Source organism: Equus caballus, chromosome 3 (assembly GCF_041296265.1).
Source record: "Equus caballus isolate H_3958 breed thoroughbred chromosome 3, TB-T2T, whole genome shotgun sequence".
NCBI lineage: Eukaryota > Metazoa > Chordata > Mammalia > Perissodactyla > Equidae > Equus > Equus caballus.
Genome location: NC_091686.1, coordinates 100807116 through 100826097, shown reverse-complemented (window position 1 = coordinate 100826097; position 18982 = coordinate 100807116). Strand labels below are relative to the sequence as shown.

General features: G+C 34.7%; 1 protein-coding gene across 15 annotated transcripts in view; it reads left to right on the top strand.

The window, feature by feature from the left end:
• PCDH7 (protocadherin 7) overlaps positions 1 to 18982 on the top strand; it is a 397198-nt gene that overhangs the window by 202586 nt on the left and 175630 nt on the right. For 4 of the 15 annotated variants that reach the window (XM_023638257.2, XM_070262515.1, XM_023638259.2 and 1 more), the window contains one exon: positions 2604 to 2699. The exons of the other annotated variants lie outside the window; for them this stretch is intronic. In XM_023638257.2, the coding sequence (XP_023494025.2) occupies positions 2604 to 2692 (89 nt within the window). In that variant the 3' untranslated portion in view covers positions 2693 to 2699. The remainder of the gene's footprint in view (positions 1 to 2603; positions 2700 to 18982) is intronic. 15 annotated transcript variants of the gene reach the window in all.

Sequence of the window (18982 nt, the reverse complement as noted above, 5' to 3'; positions counted from 1 at the left end):
TGGATCGCATATACGACGGTGGTCCCGTAAGATTAGTACCTTATAGCATAGGTGTGTAGGAGCCCACACCATCTAGGTTTGTGTAAGTACACTCTATGATGTTCACACAATGGGAAATCACCTAGTGAAGCATTTCTCAGAATGTCTCCTCATCATGGAGTGATACATGACTGTATTACTGTTCGTCTGTGTTTTGCGTATGTATATTTATTTTCCCCAAATTTCTCATAAGTATACCTTTTGCTGTTTTTGTATCTTCACAGTGTGGTGCTGATTTACAAATATATTACCTCATAATAATCTACCTTTTCTGAGGTCTAGGAAGAATTTACTATATATAAAATCCTTAAGATATTGAAGACTATTTTACAAAAAAGGCTGTATTTCATGCAAGATGCAAGTATCTTGCTACAAATTAAGAGCATGTGGATTCTTTTTTTTTTCTGGCTTGCGAGATTCCCACATTTGATTCTTCCAAAGACAAAGTGCTGATCCCAAAATAATCACTCAGAAATATTTAAATGCAGGAATAATTAGGTTTAGTTTTTTTTACTTTGATATTACTTGAATATACAGGTCTTACTTTTAAAGGGGGATTTAAATTTTTAAATGTTACATGTACCAACAATTAATATTTTTTAAATTAAATACAAAATCAAAAATTTATAAGGAAAAAAATCCAAGCTACAAAAAAATCATGTTCAATCATATCCGATAAAAAGTTTGCTACTCTCACTTTGTTTCCTTTAATTCAGTAGGCCTGGATAAGGCATATGGCTTCAGAATTCTTTGATGCTAATCTCTTGTGATAACCAATTTGTTTCCAAATTTCTCAATTCAAGGGCTGACTAATACTATTGCCTAAGCATTAGGTGGGTTGTGTTGTTTTAAACAGAGATGATGGCTAGTAGTAAGCAGTGTGTCAAAGACCAGAGGAGTTGAGAAATTTGGAAGTTTTGAGACACTCTGTCTAAACAGGATTAAGGCAAAACCAAAAGGATTTTCATGCTCCAAAACCCAAAGATCTCTGTGATAGCTGCTTTCCTAAACATCAGGATTAAAGGTTAGAATCACATTCAGAAACAAGAATGCAAACATGTATTCAGGAAAATCCCTGTCTTTAGAGAAAAATTCAAGAATGTCTCAGCACTTATGTAAAAAATACACTAAAGAAACATATTGGTATAAGGGGGTCAAAACTTTTTTTTCCGCAAAGGGAAATTAATTCCCTCCTATTTTTCACTTTTTACAGTACTTCTTTTTCTTTTTACTATTTTTTAATTAAGAATTAATTTTTTTTAGAGTGGTTTTGGCTCATAACAAAATTGAGAGGAAGGTACAAGAGATGTCCCCTACACCTCCTGCCTCCTCCATTATGGACATCCTCCACCACAGCGGAATACCTCTTGTTTTTGCTTTTTTATGGGGGTGAGGAAGATTGGCCCTGAGCTAACATCTGTGCCAATCTTCTTCTGTTTTGTATGTGGGTCACTGCAACAGCTTGGCTTGATGTGCAGTGTGTAGGTCCGCACCCGGGATCAGAACCACCAACCCCAGCCCACTGAAGCACAGAACACAAACTAAACCACTATCCCACCAGGCCAGCCCATGGAATACTTCTTTTTTCCCTTCATAAAATGTGCATATACTTTTCATGTTTACCTCCACTATGTATAAAAGCTTCTCTAAATAGTGTAAAGGAATCATTTTTCATATGTAGTTTGTATTTAAATATAAAGATACAAAGTTAAAGATTTCTTTAAAAACAAATAATAAGAGCAAAATCTGTAGCAGTGTTTGGTTTTCAAGTGTGATGGTATCTCATATAGTGACATTATTAAAGCTATTAATCACTGCTAAAATTCCAATAGTTTACTGATATCAACTGTTTATTAAGCATTTTCATTTTATTTCTTTCCATATCATTCTATATATTTACTCTTTAAACATATATAATCTAGATTAAACCATGTCTATAAAATTATAATTAAAACATGAACCCTTTTACAGAATTAATTTGCTCAACCTCTTGCAGTGTATGAGATTCCACTAAATTTAATTCTTTTTTATTAAGTTAACAAGTCGAAGTTGTTTCAATATCAAAACTACTTAGCTTTAAGAGAATGTAAAAAGTTATATAGTGGGGAAAAAAAAGCAAAAAAGCCAGCCATATAGCAATTAGGTAGAGACAGAATAAGGAAATTTTAATAATCCTACAATGGGTTGGTGAAAAAAATACATATATATTTGGTATTATTTATCTTATAGTTTTTCTTAAATCTGTTGTAAAAAAATCTATACCCATATATCAAAGACTTGCTTTAAGCTATTCTGTCTTATCAAAAAGCAAGAATAGGATGGTAGCTCATTATGTGTAGCAGCCCCCTGTGTCCCTAGACTTGGAAGATTATAACTCTGAGAATGTTCAGATTAACACCTTTCAAAATACCTAATTTGTTTAAATTATCTTTGAAATAAAAGAAAGCAAGCAAACCAGCTCAGGGTTTTTGGAAATTGTTTTATTGGCAAGGTCTATGGATGGACACCATGGTGTAGGGGCTGCTGATTTTCCCTTTACATATTTCCCCATCTCCCTTCCCCAGGTGTTGCTGCCATCACTACCTTTCCCTTCCTCCCCTTTCCTCATGGCAAGACGCATGGAAGAAGAGTGCTGTTAAGGCCTCTCCATTAATCAACAGGTATGGCGGTTCTCATGAAGCAGTGCAGCTGTCCCTGGTCTGCGTTCTCCATTCATAGTCTATCTCTTTCACCTTTAGAAGACTCATTCATCCACTCCACAGAGCCTCCTGATACGGAAGAGCTGTTCAACCTGAGTATATCTTTACATATTCCAGCATGCTATGCATATCAGAATGCCATGCACAGTTGTAGATTTTTTTTTAAATGTAAAGAGTACGGAAGAATTAATGATATAATTTTCAGAGAAAGGTGCTATGCGGTTTCCTCAACTGATTACATAGGAAAGAAATGGAGCTTGTATGTTTATATATGCCACTTGCAATGTTCTACAAACAATTGTTATGTTATATATAGCATACCTTTGAAAAATGTAACATGAGAATATTTGGTCAATTTTAATACAAAATTCAATTATTATAACATTTGGATTTTCAATAGCATTGCACAAAGTTGTATGCACATTAATTACAATGCTTACTCATCTGGTTATAGAAAATTAGGTACAAGCCAGTTCAAAGAAATCAAATACGTTACAAGGCCGTGTGTTCGGATGTGAGAGCTGAGTGTGTGCTAATTGCTTTCCGCAAAACTTTCTTTTGTCAACTCAGCTGGTGGTATTCAAGGGAGTCTGAGGGGACTATTTTCTTCAGCAGTCCCCAGATTGCCTCCTTCCAGGTTGCTACATTTTGAAAGGAGTTAGTCCCTCAGGGCTCAAACTCCAGCAGAGTCATAACCTATAAAACACAAACACTCAGTCACCACAGGGCAACACCCACCTACTTGATTTCCTTTTTCACTAAAGGAACTGGTCCTCCCAGTTCCTGCAGGGGCTTGTTTGGAGGATGTGTCAGGCTCTGCATTACACCAGTGTGACTCTATCAGGATCTTTGAGATGTGACTAGAACATTGCCTTTGGGCTAGGTAGATTATTAACAGATGTCTTAAAAAATCCAGTGAGTGTGTCTATAGGTGTGCATGTATGGCAGCATTACTGTGGTATTCTTTAAAGTGGTAGCATAATTAAGACTTGTTTATGAACATAAACAAAGCAAATCATTTTGATTTACCCACGTTTTCACAGTGTGGCCATTAAGCATTAAAAGCTGGACCATTAATCTTTATTCAGGAATGTGTGGCCTCATTGGATAAAGCTCCGAAACCATTGGTTGCCCTACATTTCTAGACTTGTTTCTAGTCTTTACATTATGCTTTTACCATAGGTGCATGCTGTGCTCTGGCCTCCACGTCTTTCTCAGTGGGTATGAGTCTTCATGTCCATGGGCCTTTGCATAGTTGGGTCTCTCCATTTGGAGAGTCCTTTCCCCAGATCTGATTGTAAAACTCTGAACAACAATGGTAACAACAAACATGTACTGAGAGTTTACTGTGTGTCAAGCACAGTGTTAATAAGCTTAATTTCCATTTTCTTAGTTGATCTACACAAAGGAACATAGAGTTAGACATTGTTATTATCATCCATATTTAATAGATTAAAAAAATGAGGCTTAGAGAAATCTAGTGTGGCCAAGATTACTCAGAATGGACTGAAGTGGGATGTGCTTTAGGTAGTTTCTCCTCATTCCTCCCAAGCAAAGCTGGGACTCTCATTCATGCTCAACTCTGAATTACTAGAGGACAACGATTCCATCTTATCCTTTATGAACTCTTTTATGTCCACAGGGTTTGTTACTCAGTAAATGTTGGACAAATGAACGAATGTTTACAAAACAGTCATTCATCCTTTTTACATCATTCATACTTCCCTCTACTCTGTTTTTATTCTCCTGAGCTTGTAGCTTTTGATCATTATTAGCTTCATAGATTTTTCAATATATTTTTATTATAAGAAATAATTCATTATTTCCCCCAAATTTAGGACCTGTAATTAAAAACCAAGTACAAAATAATTGCAAATGCAGAAAAAAATTTAAATTTTGTAAAGTGTATCAATCTAGTGGTAAGAAAAGAATCATAGATATATCTCACATGGAAAGAAGAAAATTCAACTAAAATGTTCAAAGTTTTGAGGAAAGGTAACCAGAGAAATTCTTTTTTTACATTAAAGGAAAATAAAGGAAATGTGTACCATATAAGAAAAGAGTCTTATCAGTTTACCACTAAAGAAAAAAAGGGAAGGGGACGAATATAGATGAGGAAAAGAAGATAAACCAAGAAGGGAAAAAAAAATATTTGAGAAAAAAGAAACAAAAAGATTTTCGAAAAGTGAATACATTGAAAAGCAATAAAAAATTGAAGGAATTTTATCATTGAAAACCATGGACACTGACAGGGTTTTAAAAGAATATGAAATAAAGCTTGGAGGGGAAAAAAAATCAATGCAGATAGAGAAAAAGAACTTTATTTATGAGTTTGTGTTTCCTTTAGTCTTAGAAAAGCCTTTGAAGTAAATGGCTGGAAAGAAAAAGGGCAAGTTAAGATACATTGATTTGTGTATACTGGACTTTTCTAGGACAAAATTTCTGTGGAAATAGTGCTTTTGAGAGCAAGATAAGGGCTTAAGAATTAACTTGGAGCTATGTATTTAGAACTAAAAAGGTTGTGCCTAGAGAATACATTTCAGACAGGGCTTGATGGAAAATTAGGGTACAAGTCAGGGTATTCCCTCCCCATGACATTCTCCACCAAGATAATCCTAGAATTAATCATCTGTTGGCTCTGTGAATATAAGGATTATTTCATATCTATTTTTCTTTATGTAGAGTGCCTGGAGCATAAAACAAATGTTTGCTGAATTAGTCATGGAATTTTAAGAGTGGGTAGAGAGATTTTGGTCAGCCAACCCAGTGTTAGATTTTGTGTGCATCCCTCAATGCCATTATAAGAATCATTTATCTTTGCTTAAATAATTCCAGGGACACAAAATCCAGAGGTAGCTCATTCTATTTGGGGACCTCTTTAGCTTCCCAGGTTTTTCTTATGTTAAGCCAAAAGCCTGTCTTCCTGTAACTTGAATCCATTTATCCTGACAAAATGAGTTCTGTTGCATTTCCAAATGAAAGTACTTCCAAGACCTAAATTCAGATAGATGCTCTGCCTTAATGTCTAGATATATAGTGCCCCTCTCTATATTCTTTTCTGGGTTATAGCCCCAGTCTTCCTAATTGTTCTGTTACTTGGTTGCAAGTCCCTTTAGCACTCTAGTTATTCTCATTTAGTACAAAATGCTTTTTTATCAAACAAGGAATTCAGGATGGGCTTCACACTTTATATTCTTACACTTGTTCAATTTGAAGAACCTGGAGAATCCATTTAAATACCTTCAGAGAAAAAAAAAAGGAAGTGCCATTTAAAACTGCATATGACTTTAATCTGAATTTGTACATAATAAGGGTGTGATTTGGATACTACATAGTACAGTATATAAACAAAATAAAATAAATACAAGTACGTATAAAAAATGGAAGAAAAAATAAAGTAGTTAAAAAGACGATAGCATTTGATGAAAGTAAAGGAATTTTCAGTCTTTACTTTTTATTTTTAATTGAATACATGTTGGTGTCTGAGATGAATCTTTCCCTAGGAGGCCCATTCACCGTTTTAACAAATTTGGCTGTAAAAAATAAAAATCCTTAAGTGGATAGTAATATCAGTGAAAGTAAAAGACAAGCAAAACAAAACAAAAACTATATTCTCAATGCAAATTACTGACTTGAATGACTAATAATAGGTACTCACATATAACAATATGTTACATGGAGGTCAAAATAGAGCAAAGTAAGATTGAAAGATGCATAAAGGATGCCCTGTCAGATATGGGCTTTCCCTAATAAAAGTTACTGCAAAATAAATTTTTCATTTATGTGAACTGCTCCTTAATGCCGAATGGCTGTCAATGTCCTTTGGTGAGTCCTGTTTATGAGCAGGTTATGGAACTCTCTCAGAGACCCTGCACATCTCACTTTCAGTGAGTGCCTACGCAGAATATATGGCCTTTTCTAGAACTAGGAAATTTAATTAATTTGCTGGCAGAGAATACTTTTTATGCCACATGCCTTTTCCCTGACCCTACCCAAGATTTCCATTTTCAAATTTGCTTCATATATTATGAACCTATATAATCTTAACGAATGTCTTCCATATGGTAATTATAGTGCTTGACTTTATATTCTCAGAAGCTGCAGTGCCTACATAAATTCTTTCTCTGTAATACTGATATTGCTTTGTAAGTTGTATGAATATATGCTCCCCATTCTGCTTTTTAAAATTTCATTTCCAAAGCAATCCCCTTTATGTATTTGATTATATATGCTTCTTAGGCTATATTCTTAAAACAACAGAAAGCCTATATTTGCTTTGTGTGTCACTCTTGTTGAAGATGTATGCTGTGTGCAACGTGTCTAATTTAATATCTTTAACTCTGACTTTTAGTATTTTAGAAAGAGGGGAGTGAAATGCAGGAAATATGGACTAATCACTTAACCTCTCAAGACCTCACTTCACTAAAATGAGGGATTTGACCAGCTAATCTTTAACGTAACTTCGAACTTTCTACAAAATATAGAAGACTAGGAATTTTAGAAATTCGGATTTTGTTCTAGGCTTGCCAATAAACTATATTTAACCTCCCTGGGACACGGTTTCTTCATCTGTAAAAGGTGGAGATCAAACTAGATCAGGGATGTAATTTTTAATGATAACATGTGTTGACTTATTTTGCTTTCTGGAGCTTTCTCTTGAGGATTCTGAGAACTTGCTTTGAGTCAGTGACATGGAGTGCTACGCTCATGTGCTCAATTACCTTTTATGTATTACCTTACATAATTTCTAAGAAGGCTTCTAATTCAACAAGGAAAAACATTGATGATTATTATCAACTTAAGGTGCTATATTATATTTTTTGATGTATATATGCAGATGCTTCTTGTTCTTTTAAAATATATGAATCCAAGATAATGTTTGGTGCTCTAAGGAGAACATGTTGAGGAGAGGACAGCCATTTGAGATATTTGAAGTGTTTTAATGCAGAAGAGACACAAAGGATTCCACTCATTCTTTATGATTCCTGAGGGCAGAATGAATGCCAGTAGGCTTACATGGGAGAACATCACTTCCTTATAAGGATAAAATTTATTACCTTAAGACATGCTCAATAAAATCTGCTCTATAGAATAGTTTGTGTTCTGAAATCTCACCGAAGATGCTGAAACTTAGGTTGCATGGTAATTTCTCTAAACCATTATTAAAGGAATTCGTTCATAAGATAGCAAGTAAGACAAAATGAATTCTACTGCTAATGGTCTGTGATTCCATGATAATGATCAGACATACTAATAGCGATAATTCTGTTCTGGAATTTGGTGACACAATTCTCAAAGATTTCATTGGAATTGGTGATTAAGAATTTTTAACACAAATCATCTAATTATTAGCCAATGCTCTAGTGTTGTAGTGAAATGCTTTTATCTTACCAAAGCTACCTTTCTGAAGGGAAAGCCACTAATTTCCATTCATGGAACCATCACTTATTTTGTCTCTGGAGACTTTACTCTCTATCCTCATTTTGAATGTTATTTTTCTGTTGCAGTATAACTGACTATAATAAAATTAGTATAGATGACTTCCAAAAGTAATTTAATGATTGATTGTTTTCAACTTATTAAGGCGTGGAACATCAAGCATTCACTTAGAATCATAACTTATTTTATCTGGGAGAGATCATGAAAATTCCTCACTTTGAAATCCAATTGAAAAAAAGGTAACTTTTTCAAGGTCATTCAGTTAGTGAGAGAGCTGTGATCCAGATTTCCTGAATCCCAATCTGGGAATAACCAAATTTACCTCAGTAGCTTGCTTAAAAGTAGATCTTGGTGAGTTGACACTTTCTTTTGTGTCCTTGGGTGCACTTCTTATCTTGAATCAACAGGATGAAATAGAAAAGCAAAGAATTTTATTTATAAGAAACAGGAAAACACTAGGTAGTGTAGCCTGCTGTGCTCCTGAAGGGACGTGGAAGTTGGCATCCCTTTGTAAAGCTTGACTTTACAAACGTTCTTTGTAATCGTTCACAAGTTTTGCCAGAAGTGCAACCAGTCAAAAATATATTCCGACTTAAAATCAGGAGCTGCATAATGTGATCTTATCACCACCATCCTGTGACTGGCGACTCCACAGTTTGCAACACCCCCAGAGTTTACCGCAAATAAAGCAGAGCAAGTTACCAAAGATTTCCAATCACAAGCATTAACCAGACTCAACCATCATTATTTAAGCTCTCCTGTCCACTCTAATCAGGACAACAGGCATCAATTAAATAAATAGAACATCTGATTATAAGGAGAATTGTTAACACAGGCACATTAGCTGGTTGTAATAGGATATTAGCTAATTGACTGGGGGAAAAATGTCCTTAGAGACCATAGTGTATATTGCTCAGGATTTTATTCTTTGTAATCTTTGGTGAGTACAGCAACATGATAAGCCAATGTGTTCAAGTAATGAAGAAAATGCAGGCAAATATTTTTAAAACAACAGAGAATTGTAGGTCTAATTTTGAAGTTGTGCTATCTTTGTGAGGATAATGGAAAACTTGGCCATAATACTAAAGTTTTACTGATTTCTGTGTTTATAATGAGAACAAAAAATGAGATTGGGAGGGCTGATGGTTTTACATAGGTGTTTTGGATCATTTACTTTAAAGTTTTTCTTTCCAATAAAGCACCATGCTATCAATGACTTTTTCTTATTTCCGAACCAGTTATCAAAAAGACATTGTATATTATATGTCTTTAAATACGTGACTTGAACAGATTGTGCTTAGTAAGTATTTTTTTGTATATTCATAAGGCATTTTCTTCTAGGGGACTCAAGTTCTAATTTTATCATGGAAATCAAAGGAAAAGTAACTTTCAGCTAATACGTTAATTTTCTTTACTGCAAACTCTGCTGGGTCACATTAAGTTAGGGGACACTATTCAAATATTTTGGGCCTCAGTAGGAGTGAGAAAAGGAGCAGGAATCAAATTATTTGGGTATGTTTGTGACATGTGAACTTAAGGTAACAGTGGTTATTCCTTAGAGGCTGAAAATATATGCCAAACTGTGGTAGGTGGAGGGTATTTCTATGAGAAAGTAAAGAGAGGTGATGGAGTAAAACTAGGCAGAACAAATGACGTGCGCAGAAAGAATCAGTGAGGTTCCAGGTTATAGCCTTTAAAATGCACTTAACTTTTAGTTGATTAGTTTGTTTGTCTGTTGCATGACAAGACAAGCAGGTGGAATGGAAAAACAGGACAATAAGTGAAGGAGAAAGGAAACTAAGAATACTCTGCCAGGCCTGCTCAAGATTCTTCTTAGATGTCTCATATGGGCAGATCTGCTCGTTTTTACATTTCCCGAATATGTGCCATGGATATGTGAGTGTTACGTAAACATAGCAGCATATCAATATCGAATCTATTTATGACCATCCAGCTTGCCTTAATAGTGGTGTAGGATATTATATATCACAAAAGAAATACATCCATCTATATTTAAAACTACTGTTCATTACTTTGGAATTAAAGGATAACATTAGAAAATGAAATCTATTTTTTGTAATAAACTTCTCCTTTTAATAAACTTCTTTCAGCTTTTAGAAGAATTTGGTATAAGTTATGAAAAAATACCTGCATGTATTTTTGGCTAAGAACTTTAAAGTTCTAATATTTTCACAAAATAAATTGGTTCAATCTGGAAGTGAAATGGTTTACAACAGAAATAAATGATTATCAGACATCATAGTAGTTTTAAAGGATATAGCATTATGTTTGTTTTTGAAGAGAGAATTTTAATATTTATCTAATTTAATCAAGAAAAAATATACCAATAATTTCATACAATAAGCCATTGCTGTCATTAAAATAGTGACTGGCTAAAGACAAAAATCAAATTATCTCATTACCAATGTAAGAATGAATTTTTAAGAAAATAAGTATCATGAACAGATAAGTTAAAAAAATATTTTACTATGGCTATAAGATATTTTTCCAAACATAGCTATATTTGTTAGCCATTTTATTTTACCTATTTATTTGTTATTATTATTTTGATGAGGAAGATTTGCCCTGAGCTAACATCTGTGCCTATCTTCCTCTACTTTGTATGTGAGATGCCACCACAGCATGGCTTGACAAGCTGTGTGTAGCTCCATGCCCAGGATCTGAACCTGTGAACCCAGGCCACTGAAGCGGAGCATGCACACTTAACTGCTAAGCCACCGGGCCAGCCCTTAGCCATTTTATTTTAATGCAACCAATAAATAAAAGTGAACAGTACTTAAAGAAGATAATTATTTAAATGTTTGTTACATTTTATAGGGAAACAAAAGCCTGCTTATTGTTTCTATAGTGTGAGGCTCAAAGAACTAGATTAGCAAAATTAGAGGGTTCAGAAAGTTCAATAAAGTAATGAATCATGTACAATTTGGCATAAATATCATTAGCATTTTCCAAAGATGTTATTATTTGGGAATTGCAATGATGTTTTCATATACATTCAGCTTTTACCTTGAATTGTAGTTTATTTATGAGATTCAATAATCAGAATGACTATGTTTTTGAATTTTGCTCAGAAATTGAGGGCCACTAAAAGAAGCATTTTAGCAATATGAGGTTCTTTTTTTTATGCCAAGGATTGATTATAAATAAGTGTGAGATTTCAAAGCGGTTTGCTCCAAGGAAATATGTTTGTATATTCAGCACCATTAGTAATTAAAATGATGAACTGTTTTCAGTCCAAATGTCAGAGATGTAAATTATTTTGTCTTATTAGATGAGTTATTTTTTTTAGGAAAAAGTAGAATTAAACATCGTAACTGCTCATTGCTGAGCATTTTTTGGAAAAGAAAAACATACACTATTATTATTAAGTGTTACAGAGCTTACTTTGGCATGACCATAGTTTATATGAAAGTATATTTCCTGCAGTTGCATGAATATTGTATTTATAAGTAAAATGTGTATATTGCTCATTCTTCCAGAAGTCCGATAGTATTAAATCATTTTCAAGTGTTTGTGGATTACTTTAATGCCTATGACCCTGGCACCTAAGGATTTACTTAATGAAATTTTTAGACACTTAAACTGTAAATAAAAGTTGCCTTTTATCTGAAATACTTTACAGTGCTAAAAATGTGTACCTTCATCTATTTTACTAAGTGGTTATTTATTTATTTCTCTCTTTTACTTTGACTAAATAATTGAGAGCTACCATTTTATTTAGCACAAGTCCTAAATGAAAGCAGACATAGACTTAATCAATGAGTAATTGGCTGGCAGAGCAGAGCACTTACACTGAATTGTCATCTATTAAATTTTGATAGACAGTCTAACCACTCCATGTTCTATTTTCTCACCTGTAAAATGATAACAGTAACATATGTTAAGCTCCTAATAGTTCACACAGGCATTATCAGATGGTTTGAAATAGAAAGGCAGGGAAGGAGTCAAAGAGAGGGGTAAGAAGGGTGAAATGAAGGAAGGAAGGGAAGGAGGAAGGGAAGGAGGGAGGGAGGAAGGAAAAATTTCCCACTGATCTATAAAGGGGTCAATCCCCCAATGCAATTTGGAGATTCCCCATCCAAGAAGAGAGGGCATAGAGAACGGATGTAATGGGATATTTTGCAGTTAAAAATATGAATCTCTGTATAGGTGGGCTTAGTGAAATGCTTTTAGGAATGAATTGGAAAATGAGAATTGGCTGCAGCTAGGTCACGTGCCAGAGCACTGTGCAGACACCTTCCTAAGCCAGGCAGTTTATAAATAAGCAAAATGCAGCTCAGTAGCATTACTTCCTACTGCTAACTGTAGGTGGAACTCATTTGGAAAAGCCACTTTTTTGGGGCAATCTTCTAGAGAACTCTTACACAATGGTCACAGAAAAGGTCTAGTGAAGAAATTACAAGTTAAGTTTCATGCTAAATGTTAGAGGAGCAATCCTTATACATGTGATTGCTTATTTCTGGATAAAAGAAAAGCGATCAAGTGTAGAAAATGTAGGGCTACAAATAATTTGCAAATATAGATAGAAAAAATGTAAACATGAGACTAAAAATTAGGTGAGAACTATTAATTCTCAAATAGCAGTTAATTAAAATATCACATCTTCTTTTGCATCTGATTTTCTGTCCCAGGATTTTCTGGGTGTTATTGACGCAAATCAACTTGGCTGCTAAGGGGCTTCCTCCATTTCTCTTGTGAACTTCAGTTGTAGTCACCCGATTTTACACAATATAAAAAGAGAAAAAAATAGTAGGACCATAAATGGGACAAAAAATATCTCTTCTGAGTTGAGAAAAAGGGAAATAAAATTTATTTTTAAATGTTGTTTTTTTTTTTAGTCTCAGTAAACTGAGTTAGCTCTCTTTTTGAATACAGAATTTTAAAAATTAGAATTGATTGCATTAAAGAGACTAGGTGATTAAGATATATAAATTAAGAAAAAAGAAGGCAGTGTTGCTTGACATTGATTTGAAAATACAGAGTTTATGGGTCCTCTAGGTGGATTATTTTCTCTTTCAACAGATCGTCTCTCACTATTTGAATACAGCCACATATTATTTCTTTTATGGCAACATATATAAAATATTTACTATGTTCTTTTTTTTTTTTTTAAAGATTGGCACCTGAGCTAACAACTGTTGCCAATCTTCTTTTTTTTCCCCCCCTGCTTTTTCTCCCGCAAGCCCCCCAGTACATAGTTGTATATTTTTAGTTGTGGCTCCTCCTAGTTGTGCTATGTGGGATGCCGCCTCTGCATGTCTTGATGAGCGGTGCCACGTCCGTGCCCAGGATCCAAACCGGTGAAACCCTGGGCCACCGAAGGCTGAGCGCACGAACTTAATCACTCGGCCATGGGGCTGGTCCATGCTATATTCTTAATAACACTTTTAATTTAATGTATTTTCATTCATATTCTATCTTATTCAAAAGGTGATTCAAAGTGGTTTATAAAAATATATTATAAAACTTTAACTAGTCATAGTTTTATTATGATTGAAATATATCTACCAAAAACACAGCCCCCCCTCCAGCCCCACATATTGTTCTTGTTATTCGAGAACATAATCTTGGTTGTTGCTCATTGTATATGAATGTTGTATTGGAAACGGCCTGTACTCACATAACATTTATCTCTTGGTCTCCTGGTACCATCTCATTGTTTTTACTGTCATGTTTCCACTGCAACCAGAACCAAACCAACTTATCTGTCCTTTGACCTAACTAATCTCCGTCACTCACCTCTCTACCCACAAAGTAATCTGTTTTCAAGTGTTGGTCATCTACCTCTCCCTTTCCTCAGTCAACACTCCCATTTATTCAGTGCACCTCTTCTGAGCTTACTATCAGGAACAACAGAATTCAGTTGAACAAATGCATATCAATTTATGAGTGACTCAAGTTGGTTTTGGAGGAAACAAGCTATGTGAGTTGAATTCCATATTATATATGAAAGACTATTAAGATCCTAAAACAGGGATATCTGCATTTAAAAAAAATTGTTTAATAAATAGATGTTTCTCTAAATGCTAGAAATTCAGGAAGTATGACAAAATGATGGGGAAATTTCTGGCATTGTAATAAGGGAGTTATTATAGCACCAAAGATGTACACCAAGGGATATCAGCTAGACTTATTGAGATTGGACAGACTAAGTCATTACTTTCTTAAATTATTAGCCCTCAATTAAAAAGCTACAAGATGTGTGTGTGTGTGTGTGTGTGTGTGTGCACATGTTTGTGCACTCATGCATGTGTGTGTTTCCAACTGAGGTAGAAAGATGGTCAGGTAAGTGTAGTCATTCTATGCAAATAGGAGTAAGAGTCTTGGATTGCAGTAGGAGTCTTGACTTATATTACTATTTATCTGGGGAGCTGTCCCCCTTGTTCATTATTTCTGCTGAAGTGACAACAACTCAGCTGGGCTTCCACCATGAAGGTAATAAGCCTGCAGGCCAAGTTGTGTATCAGCAGTGTTCTAAGAAGTCAAGGTACTCTTTCCACTTACATTTCAGGTATTTACCAATCGTGGGAAGTGAGGGCAGTGGAGTTTCTAACAACTGTCATCAGGGTGAGAAACAGAGAAGAGATATGCCATTAGTCCAGTATTGAAATCATCATATGAAACTCAAACCTTGACTAATTGTAGCCATAATCATGAGGATCTGATAGGAGCTGACTCACAGATTCCTCTGGCTTTTCGCCTAAATCTAGTCAATCAAAAATAAGGCTTTCAGTATAAAATATCATGCCATGTGTTGACTAAGCATATGTTTTGAGGCTTAAAAGTCATTGGAGGTTTCATATTCCTTTCTAACTTTGGTAGGTTGCTTTTCCTGGATATTATTTTCTTAGGTTTGCATATATTCTTCTTATCAGTATTGGATATCCCTTAATTGTGAAGAAATTTTCCCAGTTCTTGGTGATTAAGACCAAATAATACATTTACACTCTTACAATGTAATATACCTTTACAAAAATGTGGTAATTAATTTCAACTAATAATTAATCATAGTATAGAGTACCTCCTTTGTGCCCAATCCTGTGCCAGATGCTAGACTGAATTTATAGAATTTAATCTATTGCTTATATTGTTTTTCTCCTTTTTTGTTCTGTTTCATTGCAAATGGAGTGGCTGGATATTCCTGCATTTTTCACAGTTCATAGATAGTAAAATGGTATATACAGTGCATTTTAGAATTTATGATACCTGTCAGATCTGAGTGGAATGTCAGAAGGGAGAAAAAGAAGAAACAGCACAACCAAGCAAGCTACCCCTTTTTCTCATTTCCAAAATAATTTTTCAGGTCTAGGGAAATTCTGACATGAGTTAAAACCTTTCCCAGCTCCGCAAACCCAACTTAATTCAGAAGATCAGTCTGAGTCTTATGGATCGTGACAGTATCAGAGGGACCATATTTTTACATGGATGAACCATTCCAGGACAATTTCTACAGTATATTAGACACAAACATATTATCCTTCCATTTCAAACACATATGTCTTATCCTGCTCCTTTGATATATCTTCAACGAGTGCATGTATTTTGGCTTTATAAGAAATATTCCATTTTCGACTAATCTTAAATTGTCTGTACATTACCTTATGCCAATAATAGTGCGAAGGGGAGTCTGCACTGTGCTTCAGAGTTCCCTTTCCTTGGGGAACACCTCATTCACAGCTTAAGTTTGCTGTAGGGGAAAGGACAGGGTTTATTACAGTGCCTCCTTTAGAGGCAACAGTTATGTTTATTTGGGGACTTATTGCATTTCATCGTTTACATTTTTGCATATGAGAACCTCAAGTGTACTTCTTTTCTTACCCCCTGTGGGGTAGGCAGAAATAGCAGCAGATGTGCAGTTTCAGAGGGTTGGAAAACAAAAGTGGCAGTGCTAGGTGCACTAGCCTGTAAGAGACTAAAGTGAGGTTGGTCTACATGCGTTTCCACTCACTCCGGCACCTCAGGCGCAAAGTGGACAGTCCTTGCCCTTTTCCTCGTTTTATAGATGAACTGTTTACTGTTTTTTTTCCTAATGCTATTCCCAGCTGTGGAGAGTAAGGAGGCACTTTCCATCCCATTGCTTAAAATTTCCTTTCGGCAAGAGTGAGCGATATTCAGAGAGTTATTGCTCTAAGTTTTACTTGAATGCTTATTTTTTTAATTCGTATTTCTGCCTTGCTTTTTCACACAATGGACTTGAGGCATTCTCTAGAATCCATAAGAAATGAGTATATGTTCATTAGCTCACATCCAGTTACTTTAAATTCAACAGCTCCTAGTTTCTGTTGGTTTGTATTCTAATATGATTTGTAATATCTGTGTGGTATATTGAGTAGGTGGTCTTTAAGGTATAGTCATTTATATTTCAACTATATATGAGTTTATGTAGAATAGTAAAATATGATGGATATTTTCTGCAATGTAAATTTATGTTTGATGATCCTGACTCACCACTGGGAGATGAAGTAATTTGGATTAGCCAAAGCATGCAGATTTATGAATTGATTAAATAATCTGTATTTCCATAATTCTAATTATGTAGGATGACATCTTTAAAATTAGTGGCTAATTTTTGGGAAAAACATGAAGGTTAATTTTTTCCAGTCTTTTCAAAGGGCAGTGAATCACTGTTATCAAAATAATTTTTATTTTAAATAAGTTTAACTAGGGTATTTTATCAATCCTCTGATCTTTTCCGGAGGTATTCCCTCTACAGATCACAGGATAAGATAGCAAATCACCTCTCACCGATCACGCAAAGCAAAAGATCTTCAAAATTCTAAGCATTTATCGCTCGTGAGAGATGTTACCTCAAGCTGGTGAATCTTCCTATGCAAATTAGGTTTCTTCCTCATTCTCCAGCAGCATTGAAAGAAATTAAAGACAAGAAGGCACAAAACTTGCCAGCTGGAGATAGTCATGTTAAATATTTTGCCCTTTTGTGTTCTTGCATCTGTATCTTTCCATCAAAAACAAAATAATCTTTGAAGTTTTGTGGAAATTTCAAGAAGGAAATTTTAAAAAGAGAAAAAAGTAATGTTTCCCTAAGTTCAGAAGCAGCTGGAGCCAAATTATTATAGATAATCTTCAAGCGGTATCCAGACAGGATGGCCATTTTCATCCTGAAGTATTTCTGTGGAGTGAAAATGCATTTTTCCCTGGGAATCTTTCAAGATAATTAATTTTCAGTGCACCCAGATGATTTCGGTGGATAACCTGGCCTTGTTAAACATGTACCTTGTTTCTGACCATCAACGTTATAACTCATCAGACTTTCCAAAGCAAGAGCTGTTTAAATCAAAGGATTTTCATTGCAGATCCCTGACTGCTGCTGGCTAGATGTCAGAGCTTGGAGATACTCTCTAAGTAATTGTAAAGCGCTGTTCTCCAATCAGCATATATTATTGCACAGCAAGAACTACACTGTCAGAATTTCTATTGCAGTTATAACTCACTCTTTTGAACTTTGAGTCATGCATCCTTAAATGTCTCTACCGGATTAAAAGCATGCAACATTCTTCCACTTCGTAATGGTGTTCAGGATAAAAATACACTCTTTCAAGTTCTCTAACTCCTCATTGGGGAGAGCTGTCATTGTTTTTGTGACAAGATTTAATATCCATAAACTGTTTCTTGGCTGTTTAAATACGTTACCCTCCAAATGCAAAAGTAATAATTCTTAAAGGATAGGCAAAATTGGGGGCTTTTAGATATGAGAGTAAAGGGGAGTAACACATTTAGCATTTTGGTTTGGGTGGAATATGGATTGAGTAATCAGGGATTTTTCTTTTCCTTTGCCTCTAAGGTTCAAGAGAAACTAGAAATAGGAAATCACGCATAGAATCTTTGTCAACTTTCACCCAAAGTGTCCATATTATTAGTAGTTGAAAAAGAAGAGAAGCACCCTATGTTGAGACTTGACTGTGTTGCAAATGGGGAGCTAAAGGTCTCCTTAGACCATGCATCTGATTACTTTCAAAGCTGAAATAAAAGCCAAGGTTATCAAAATTACTTTCAAGGACAAAATCCTATTATTCTTGTGAGAGAACATACTTTAGTAAGAAGAGCATCAAAATGGGAACTAAGAAGCTCCATTTTAATCCTTCTTAGGAAATAAACCAGGCAATCTATCAGCCTGTCTCTCCCTCAATTTCCATACTGTTGAAAGCATGGAATTGGGCTAAAAATTTTTAAATTCCATCTAGTTTTAGATTTGTTTTTTTCTGTGTGCTGGATATTTTGAAATTAGCCAGTGTAAATAAAATGTGAATATTTAAAGTAAAAATAATTTATCATAAAAAAGAATAATTTTAAAACTATTTTAAATTCATATAAGGATTGTGGCTAAGAAGAATGCTGAATTTTAAGAAGGGAAAGCAATGACTGGCACTAAAAAAATTTTTAAACATTCTAAGTCGTAAACAATATTGATATTTGTCCCCTTGCTTTTTCGGTTTTGTTGGAATTGTAATTTCAGACTGTACTTTCGAAAATAATCATAAAAGAGCCTAATAGCCAGCAATAGATATTTCAAAAACTGGGCCAAATATAATTTCCTACACATTTACAATCAAGAAATTCTTGGGGTTTATATTATTCTCTTCAATGAACAGTCTGCATATAATGTCTTTCTGACTTTGCTCTCTTTGTTTAAAATTATAGTTTATGTGTTTGCAAGAAAACTGCACAGACTGTGATTGGTGGAAAATATAGACAATTGTATAAACCAAAGTACACTTTCAACAATAGAAAACGCTGAGTCCTATAGAAGCTCGTAAGATGCTAGA